We start from the raw sequence: 10,890 nt of genomic DNA, 5'->3' as shown, positions 1-10,890 counted from the left end.
ATACAAATCTTAAATTCCGATTCAGATACATTTAATTTCCTCAACGGAAAAAAAGGTTACATGTAACCTAGACCCACTGAACTAACTTATGACCTCCATGGTACCATCATTTTATCGAAAGGACGAACAGCAGAAAAACACTCTGGGAACTTCTCCTGGTATGGAGTATGGAAAGAATGAAACATCCACTACAGCTTTCCATCAGAGGGAGTATGGACAAGCTTTCTCCACACCTGATCTCACATCCAATTCAACAGCTCTATTCCTTCCCCAATAGGAATGTCATTACTAATTTGGCGATCGGATCTCAGTATACAAGGACAGCACAACTATGAGGTCATACGGAGGGAAATAATATTATCGGAAAGCTGCCTACTTGAGAAGTCTATCCTAAACATTCTTCCACAGAAGAAAAACTGGACTAGCAGGCACACAAGCAGAAAATAACAGCTCAAGTAGTTACGTGACATCATAGTCAACGAATCATTATATCAGGCTTCATGCCAAGATGCAGCAATCACCTATAGAGAAGAAAACATCATTCAGCTAGAATTACCAGAGCATTTTGGTTTTCACAGTAGTACCACTCACCTGAATATTTTCACCTACCTTAGCAGCAATTTGCAGAATATCCAGTAGCCTCTATCAAAACATTCAACAAATCAAAAAAAGGACTTGAACACCCCATCCCTTCCTACACCCCAAGAAGGAGAAAGAAAGGAGAAAAAGCATATATTGCTCAAAGTGCAAATGAGTGATCAACCTACCTCCTAGTCACAGAGTATATCTTGAAATGGAACTAATAAAAAACCCTCCCACCACAAATTTTAGTACATAAGATGCTTGGCTGAAACTCAGTAAGGACGTGAACGGTTTCCTCCATGAGACTGTCTATCTGGGCCAGAACCTCCACCGTCTCTGTAGTTATCCCTGCGGCCGCCGCCACCATAACCCCCTCGACCGCCACGTCTATCAATGGATAGAAAAAGGCTCAGCATAAGAGATACATTAACTCTCCCGTTAGCACAGGCTCAAAAAGTTCAGAATATAGTAAACATCCCCAACCATCTCTATACAATTAACACAGTTTTACTGTATATTATTTTCTTTTTAGAAAGAAAAATGGAACTATATATTTTCAATTCAAACCAATAGACTAGACAAAAAATGGAACTATATATGTTCCATTCATAGTGTATAAGAAAATAACATGCTTGAGGGAGGTAGAAATGCAGAGGGCATTCAGCATGCAGGTTTCAATTAGCAAAGGTGGATGAAAATGATTAAAACACTAATACAGTAAGCACAATGAAATAATCTGATACATAGAAGTTTACAGTTTTACTTCAATATGCACATAGTTGATCGAGATGAGCATAAAACTTTGGTAGCAGTGAAGTCACAAGATTAAGATAAAACTGGTTCACATGCACCCCCCAAAAGGGACAAGCTGTAGTACGAATTAATGAAACGTGTTTTGATTGATCAGTTGTCATACTTTGGAACGAAATCACATATCAATTGAGAATTTCAGCCATGCAGCTTCAGAATGAAATTTGACACAGCAATGATAGTTAAATGTTAGATGCAAGAACCACAAGTTGACGACTCTGCTCTTCTAATTAAGTAGAGAATCAAATACAGAGAATTGTGTCAAATAACCATATGTCGACAATCTAGTTACACACTTGCTAACTCTGTATACATGCCACAACAGCATAACCACGACATTTTACGAGTTAACATAAGTTATGAACGGTGACAAACTGGATGTCATATGCAATGGAGAAAGAGTGCAACAATTAAATAAGGCTTACCCAGAACCAAAAGCTGGAGCAGGCTTTGGTGCAGACTTTTCAGCCATCGCAACACTGATTTTGTAACCTCTGAAGTCGTGATCTGATGATCATAATTTATGGTCAGCATGTAAATTATTTACTGCATTAACTCAAATGAATAAATTTGGGTCTAGTTTTTACTATTGAAAAAGCCACCCGCAGAATGCGCTGCAGAAGGGTCTTCATATGACAAAACAGCATCTCCTTTGTTTTTCCCCTGTTCATCTGTGTATAACTTTATGCTCCAAGGCCACTGGTCTTTGTAGCCTCGTTTTTGCTTGATTCTTGCCACCTACACATTTACGAGAGACCAATTAAGCGTTAACCCTGGTATATATAATAACAGTCTCACAAAAGTAAACCTACTTCATAATCAGAATTCAAGGGCAATATTTCATTGGTCAGCAAAATCAAGCAAATCAGAATAATGGTTATTGGGTTGTCTTTTTGTCTACCACAGTGAACACAGCAAGAAATCATGTGAATTGTGAAGTACAAGAAAAACTAGGTATATGCTGCAATACGAAATGAATCTGATACTGAGAATCATAACCGAAAGAAATCTGCATATTACTTGTCCAATGCTCCCAAAAAGTTCTCTAAGTTCTTCAATGGTCACATCAGGAGGCAAATTTGAGATATATATTCTTGCGTTGTCACAGAAATCTCCACAGTTCTCATCACATTGCTTGACCTTTTCCGGAGCCTCAGCTGGGGAACTATCATAACCACCTGCATTCCGAGGACCACCGCCATATCCCCCATCATATCCTCCCGGTGGGCCACCCCTTCCACCCCCACGGGCATTGGCTGGTGTATCCCCACCATAGCCACCAGGGGCACCATATGAAGGGGGATAAGATGCAGGTCCACCAACATAACTCGTGGGCGGGGGGACGGCATCAGGGTTCCGACCATAAGTATTAGATGGTGGTGGATAGTTGCTATCAGCTGCCCCATAAGATGGAGGAGCATGTGGAGGACCTTGAGCATAACCACCACCATCTCTTCCCTGACTACCACCATAAGAACCTGTTCTACCACCTCCAGCATTTCTGTCATCATAGTTGTCGCCTCTTCCCCCTCGACTATTTCCATATCCCCCACCACTTCCACCTCTGTTATAACCGCTACCACCTCTGCCACCACGATCGTCAGAACCAGCAGGTGAAGGTGCACCACATTTGTTACATTCAACTCTTCTAGCAAAGTTCAAATTTCCACAGCTACACCCAGACATGCCAGAATTAATAACAATTGACAAGAAACAAGAACAAACACAATAACATATTTCAAATGAAATATTATAAAATGTAACCCAAAATACATAACCTTGAAACAACCACCGCACTGAACTAACAATTTGTTGAATTGACAAGATATACGCATCATTAGAATTATATAATAATGAAAGTAAAGAGAATCAAAACAAATTTTCTCAGTGAACTTGCACAGGGAAGCACCAGTTATCTTAAGCAAAATTGCTGGACCATTCAGTAGCAGGATTTCATACAAGTAATGACATGAGAGAATATATAGTAACTCATATATTTCTAGTCGCATAATCTAGAAAAGACTCAGGTTATAACTTGAAAACACAATCAGAAGACATGTATATCAAAAAGAAATGGTGTTCAAGGAAAGGATCCAGATTCCTCACAGCTTGGCAAAGCAAATACTATAGTATCTAAAATTGCTACTTCAATAACATGATTGTCCGGAAAGTAACTTCAGTTTTTGCTCAAAAAGATTGCACAAACAAAAGCCACCTAGCTCCATGTAATTGGCTTAGGTTCAGGGATAGAAGCAAATATAATCTTTTTTTTCTGGTATGGAATTAAACAAAAGTTTCACAAGGTCGAGGGGAGAAATTAGTTGTGAATCGAGGGGAGAAATTAGTAAAGATGAGTTAACATGACCTTAATATCCACGAAAAGGACGTGAGAATATTACCTAGGGTTAGGGCAACGCCAATCACCTTCCTTACCACTTCCTCCACCGCGACCGCCACCGCGACCTCCACGATCTCCTCCTCCTTGGTATCCACCGCCGCCACCTCCTGTGAATAGAGTCATCATATGAATTAAATTAAAACTCATTCAAAATACACAGATAGTTTACAAAACATAACAATTTATTCAAATATAAGATACCTCGACTATTTGAACTACCACCGTATCCTCCTCCACCTCCTCTACCACCACCACCTCTACCACCTCCGCCACCGTATGACCCTCCGCTGCCTCCGTAACCGCCACTTGCACCGCCATATCCTCCACCACCTGATCCATACCCGCCGCCTCCAGAACCACCGTAACCACCACCGCCTCCACCACCAGAAGGCGGAGCAGATCCGCCGCCTTCGTACCCGTACGTGCCGGCCATCGTTTACACTAAAGCTAGGGTTTCTGAATGAAAGAGGAAAAAGATAAAAGTGAGTTAAAGACCGGGCGACAAATGGGAGTCAATGTTATATATGCCTTGTAGAGAGGAGATATTTTTCTTATGGATCTTTGTCCACGTCTCCAGCTGATCACTTTGATTGCTTTCCTTATTAATTTCTTTACATTTTTCTTTAAGTAGATAGATGCACCAATTAACCAACTAATCGAAATTAGCAGCAATACTCTCTCGCTTTTAAAATGCGATTGAAGACTCCTTAATTAAGTTTCTTATATCTTCTATGTATTTTTAATTTTACACAATTGATTGCGCAAATAAATATAGTTGTGTTTACTAGAAAAATCGGATAACGTTAGATTTTGTGTGTGGTTCTAAGGATATGCGATACAATTCGATATAAATAGTGTTGGGAAATAGAGATACGTATATTCTTGACTATGAGAATGGAAATATTGAGCAAAAGAATGAATAAGGTAAAATAAAACAAGTATGAAAACTATCTTTCAATATGAGAAGTGATCTTTTGTTATAATGCATTTTGCCCTTTAGCTTACAAGGATTCTCCCTTTTATAGAAGAGGGTTATTATAAAAAACAATAAAATAAAATATATAGTGGAAGGCCCATGATGACCTCTCTCTTCCTTGATTTCTGTCAAGATTCTCTCTCTTGGTGCGGTCGCAACGGCTCTTGTCCGTGAGCTCGATACTGGCTCGAGTTCGTTACTGGGTTGGGCCTTTCGGTCTTGGCACGAGTCCGACCTTCGAGATGGGCGTCGCGCATTTCTGACCTCGAAGTAGTGCCTTGCGGATCGATTCGGCCATGGGCTCGATAGGGTTATCGAGTCGACCCTTCGATCGACCTTCGGGCTCGAGGCTCGTTAATACCGACTTCGAAGCTCACTTTCAAAAATGTAATTCCGACTTTTTAACACTCGAACTCGATCGAACGTAGGAAGGCCGAAATCTATTTCGACCGTATACAGATAGTCCCCTCGTTTCTCACGAAGGATGAGGTGAGAATCGACGTGATTTTTGATAGTTCGACCGGGTCGCAAGCCGACGTTTTCACATGGATCGATTATGACGTAGTTGTCCTATCGATTCAGCCTTTCAAGGTATTTAATGTTTGTCAGATGGCGGTCGTCCACCTGTGATATTGAATCGTCACGGTGCGAGCCTATAAATAGCTCTTCCATCTATCATTTACTTCTTTCATGCGTTCACTCCCCCAAATTTTCTTATCTTTTCTTCCTTTCTTATAGCTACCGGAGTTTTGGTGCCGTCTATTTTTCATTTTCCTTTGTCTTTCTTCCTCTCATATCAATGGCCAAGACTTCGAAAACTGTGCCTCAGAAGGAGAAAGATTCTTCTTCACGGCCGTCCGGCGACAAGACGCCGGTGGAGCCATCCACCTATGACTATATCCCCGACCCGTGTATTCTAAAGATCGATTTTAAGGTTGAGAATCCCTCATCTGTCCCGGGTCGATGCAAGCACGTGTCGATGTATATGTGCTCTATAACGGAGAGTCATCTCGAGGCCGTTAGAAAAGACTATAACTGGGGTTACGAAGTTGTGTTGCAAATTCCATCCCCCGAAGAGAGTGTCGTCACCCATGTGGAGGGGTTTTTAAGTGTTTACACTTATCCCTTCACATTGGGTCCGGTTGACCCGGTGATCATCGATTTTTGCAAGAGATATCAGGTCACCCTTGGTCAGATTCATCCCTCTGTGTGGCGTATAGTGATCCTACTTTGCTTTTTCTCCACCAAAGCCGAGAGGCTGGATTTTACCCTGAATCACCTCATTCGGTTGTATCGGCCTCAAATCTTCCGAGGATTAATCAGACTTCACCGTCGGGCATCGAAGGCTTTGATGCCGAGCATCGACGAAGACAAGGATCGGGGTTGGATGGGGCATTACATCCGGGTGAGGACCCGTGACCTTATTCCGGAAGAGAAGATGTCGTTCCCCAAGGAATGGAATTTCGATCGTAAGTTATTTTCATAGATTTTTTTTTTATGTTTCTTCCTCATATACAGCTGCCCCTTGGATGCCACAAGCGGTGCCCGACCTTGAGGATTGGGTTCAGAAGTTAACCTCGACTTCCTCTTATGCCGAACGCGCTTGGCGTGATTTGGCTAAAGGCAAATGAGAAGCCAAGAACCATGGTAAGGTTTTACTTCTCGTTTCCTTCGAAGCACTCTCTGTATTCCATTCGCTACCGATTTCCTATCATGCAGGCGTAACCAAGGATGTTGTTTTGAGGCCTTCTAGCGGTGAAGAAGAAACCAAGTCCCCAGTCCCGAAACCGGGGAAAGACAAGAAGCGCAAAGCTGCCTCTCGATCAGAGGGCCCCAAGCCCGAAACTCGGAGGGTGAAGAGGAAAGCAAATGCCCTTTCAATTGACTCGGTCCAACGACTGAGAGAAGAAGAAGAAGAAGAAGAAGAAGAAGAAGAAGAAGAAAAAAAAAAAGAGGAAGAAGAAGATGACTCGGCCTTGGTGTCCCGATCTGCCAGAGCTATCGAGGTCACCGAAGCTCCTGAACCGATAGCAGTTGTACCGGTCGGGGTTGATTCCGGGATCCCGAGTCTTGATCGGAACGCCCCGAGTGATTCACTTGGGACTATGATAGTGGGTCATTCGCCTTCTCTTCCCACCTTTTTCTGAGGAGGCGTTAAAGGAAGCTCGAGAATTGAAGACCCCCCGATATAGGCGGAGGCTCTAGTGTAGGGGATCCCTTTTGGGATTGCTTTACCAGAGTCGGTGATGCTTCCGATATCGAGGATGCTTCTCTTTTACTGGAAGAGGCCCAACGTTTCATTACTCGGGTAATGATTTTACTATACTTGGTTTCTTTGTTTTTTTCAAATTTGACTCGTGTTCTTTCCCTATTGTGCAGGCCATTAGTAGATTTTGGGTCGACCTTGGCCAGTGTGAGGTCGAGCTTCAGAAGGTCTCGGGGGAGAGAGACGTCTTGCGGCTTCTTTGCAGGCAAAAAGATGAGGCTATAAAGGACCTTCAAGCGGATTTGGCTAAGGCTCACGAAGAAGAGGCTGAACTTGACAAGCAGGTGAGCCTCGTTCTGTTAAAGTATGGGTTTGATTCGACTGTAGAAGTTAACCCTTCGTTGTCTCAGCTGCAGCATAAGGTTGAAATGATCGGGTCACTTCGGGAAGAAGTCGATCAAATCAAAGCCGAATGTAATCGGTGGAAGGAGACTATCGATCGCCTGGCTGCGGAAAAAGAGACCATTTTGACCAACTTATTATTGGCCGATGTCAGCTTCGAAACGTCAAGCAAAAGAGTTCGGCTCAAGCTAAGAGGATCGAGGAGCTTGAAGCCTAGCTTGCCGAGGCCAAGGCCGAGGTTGAGTCGTCTAAAATCTTGGCGGATAAGTCCATTACGGTGTATCGGGCTGATGCCGAGGCTGCTCAGATTGAGGCACGAAAGGCGGCGGATACTACCGACACTCGAGCACACTAGATTGCCGAACTTACCAAATATAGGTCTCGGAGGGAGACCCTCGAGGAGATACATGTTTGGGGTCTCGACCTTACTGAAGGAATAAAAAAGGCTAAAGAGCTCGAAGCCGAAGTCAAAGCCTTGATTTCTGATAGCGATGATGATGACGATGGCGGTAGCAAGAGCGGATCCGAGGGTGATTAGGAAGATTAGTCCATAGTTATGTTTGTAATCATGTAGAAATTTTTGTATATAGACAACTTTGGCCGATTTGTGCAGACTTTATGCGTGCCTTTATAAATGTTTTCACAAGGATCTTAACAATTCAATCAAACTTGGACTTTGTAGTCTATATTATTGATTCGTTCAAAGTGACGTAGCCTTTGGGCTTACTAGTTGAGTTAGTGATTCGATCTTGAGGAAATATAATCCGTAGGCATAATAGTTGAGTTGTGCTTCGCTTGAACTTGAAGTGAAAGTAACCCGTAGGCTTTAATCGTCGAGTGAATGATTCGAACTCGAAGAAATATAGCCCGAGGGTGTGATGGTCGAGAGAGTGATTGCTTGAACTCGAAATAAAAGTAGCTAGTAGGTTTTAGTCGTCGAGTGAATGATTCGAACTCGAGGTAATATAGCCCGTAAGCGTAATGGTCGAGTAAGTGATTGCTCGAACTCAAAATAAAATTAGCCCGTAGGCTTTTGTCGTCGAGTGAATGATTCAAACTCGAGGTAATGTAGCCCGTGGGCGTGATGGTCGAGTGAGTAATTGCTCGAACTCGAAATAAAAGTAGCCCGTAGGTTTAGTCGTCGAGTGAATGATTCGAACTCGAGGTAATATAGCCCGTGGGCGTGATGGTCGAGTGAGTGATTGCTCGAACTCGAAACAAAAGTAGCCCGTAGGCTTTAGTCGTCGAGTGAATGATTCGAACTCGAGATACTGTAGCCTGTGGGCGTGATGGTCGAGTGAGTGATTGCTCGAACTAGAAACAAAAGTAGCTCATAGGCTTTAGTCGTCGAGTAAATGATTCGAACTCGAGGTAATGTAGCCCGTGGACGTGATGGTCGAGTGAGTGATTGCTCGAACTCGAAACAAAAGTAGCCCATAGGCTTTAGTCGTCGAGTGAATGATTCGAACTCGAGGTAATGTAGCCCATGGGCGTGATGGTTGAGTGAGTGATTGCTCGAACTCGAAACAAAAGTAGCCCGTAGGCTTTAGTCATCGAGTGAATGATTCGAACTCGAGGTAATGTAGCCCGTGGGCGTGATGGTCGAGTGAGTGATTGCTCGAACTTGAAACAAAAATAGCCCGTAGGCTTTAGTCATCGAGTGAATGATTCGAACTCGAGGTAATGTAGCCCGCAGGCGTGATGGTCGATTTTAACTTGATTCTGTTTGCATAATAAATAGAGGAATTTTTCTTGGATATAAGATGCCGATAAAGAAGAGAACTTTCTTCGCACATTATTACATGCTTGGGTTCGGGCCAATCTATATGAGCATGGTTCTTTTCGACCATTTGGCTCTTACAATTTTTCCTATTGGAACCCTATTGTTGTGAAATAACTCTCTTGTGAGGCCTCAGATATTGTTGTAAATGCAACATGATCAATGGTTGCCCCATTAAAAACTTGTCGAAAAAAACCATTTGGGATAAAAACGGTCTAAGAGAAAAAGAGTGCAACGCGTGCTTTCAAGCGAGAGATCCATCTTAGCCCTTGTTCGGACTTCTGCATGGGTCAGTTTTGAAATATAAACGAATATGGAAAGGTTGTACCTTAGCAGTAGTATCGTTTTAGATGTGATACATTCCAACTGCTTGATAGTTGTTTGCCGTTTATAATGCCGAGCCTCTACGATCCCTTTCCGATGTTCTCGAGCACCTGATATGATCCTTCCCAATTCAGTCCTAGTTTTCCTTCGTCCGGATTTTGGGTATTGATGGTAATTTTTCTTAACACTAAGTCCCTAGGCTTGAAATGGCGGAGCTTGATTTTTTGATTATAATATCTTTCGATTCGCTGCTTTTGGGCGGCCAATTGGACGAGAGCAGCTTCTCGTCTTTCGTCTGATAGTTCGAGGCTGGTATTCATAGCCTCGTTATTTGATTCTTCCATCGCGAATCAAAATCTGGTACTGGGTTCACCAACTTCGACTGGTGTCAGTGCTTCAGACCCATATACTAAGGAGAATGGGGTCGCCCCCGTACTGGATTTTGACGTCGTCCGATATGCCCAAAGGACTTCGGGCAGGATTTCTCTCTATTTCCCTTTAGCGTCGTTCAACCTCTTCTTTAAGTTTTGAATGACAGTTTTGTTCGTTGATTCGGCTTGTCCATTCCCACTAGTGTGGTATGAAGTCGATAGTATCCTTCTTATTTTGTGGTCTTCGAAGAATCTTGTTATTTTGCTGCCAACGAATTATTTTCCATTGTCACACACTATTTCGGCGGGTATCCCGAATCGGCATATGATATGATCCAAAATAAAGTCTATAACTTATTTCTCTCTTATTTTCTCGAACGCCTACGCTTCAACCCATTTAGAAAAATAGTCAGTCATAAATAAAATGAATTTGGCTTTACCTGAGGTCGATGGCATATGGTCGACGATATCCATTCCTCACTTCATGAACGGCCATGGGGATAAGACTGAGTGGAGTTGCTCTCCGGGTTAGTGGATCATTGGTGCAAACCTTTGACATTTGTCACATTTATGAACAAATTACTTCGCATCTCTGCCCATATCGATCTAATAATACCCTACTCTGATTATTTTTGGAACTAATGTATCGGCTCCAGAGTGATTCCCGCAAGTACCCTCGTGCACTTCCCGTAGGATGTAATCGGTATCTCCCGGATCCAAGCATACTGCCAACGGTCCGTCGAATGTTCTTCGGTACAGCGTTCCGTCCGAAGCCAACGTGAATCGAGCATCTTTAGTCCGTAGGGTTCTGGAATCTTTAGGGTCCGATGGGAGTTTTTCGCTCTTCAAGTATTCAATATACTTGTTTCTCCAATCCCAAGTTAAGCTTGTAGAATTTATTTTGGCGTGACCTTCTTCGATTACCGATCTCAAAAGTTGAACAACATTCCTCGAGCCTAAGTCATCTACCTCGATCGACGACCCCAAATTCGCAAGCGCATCGGCCTCATTATTCTGTTCCCGTGGGACATGCCGTAAAGT

The 10,890-nt window shown here is 42.9% G+C and overlaps 1 protein-coding gene across 7 annotated transcripts; it reads right to left on the bottom strand.

The window, feature by feature from the left end:
* Positions 1-456: 456 nt before the first annotated feature.
* Positions 457-4,335, bottom strand: LOC104121313 (transcription initiation factor TFIID subunit 15b). 7 transcript variants are annotated; one of them, XR_011408900.1, is made up of 8 exons: positions 3,992-4,335; positions 3,792-3,897; positions 2,413-3,064; positions 1,980-2,130; positions 1,818-1,899; positions 768-969; positions 592-642; positions 457-521 (listed from the first exon to the last, which is right to left on the bottom strand). XR_011408900.1 is itself a non-coding variant. In XM_009633272.3 (6 exons), the coding sequence occupies exons 1-6, from the start codon at positions 4,221-4,223 to the stop codon at positions 855-857; spliced, it is 1,338 nt and encodes a 445-aa protein (XP_009631567.1). In that variant the 5' UTR covers positions 4,224-4,335; the 3' UTR covers positions 525-854. The 7 variants fall into 7 exon arrangements, 1 of the variants encoding a protein (XP_009631567.1); XR_004503674.2 differs by having other exon boundaries at positions 610-642; XR_011408898.1 differs by having other exon boundaries at positions 592-969.
* Between the last annotated feature and the right edge of the window lie 6,555 nt (positions 4,336-10,890).

The sequence above is a fragment of the Nicotiana tomentosiformis genome, chromosome 6 (genome assembly GCF_000390325.3).
Source record: "Nicotiana tomentosiformis chromosome 6, ASM39032v3, whole genome shotgun sequence".
Classification (NCBI taxonomy): Eukaryota; Viridiplantae; Streptophyta; class Magnoliopsida; order Solanales; family Solanaceae; genus Nicotiana; species Nicotiana tomentosiformis.
This window is presented reverse-complemented; position numbering and strand designations above follow the sequence as displayed.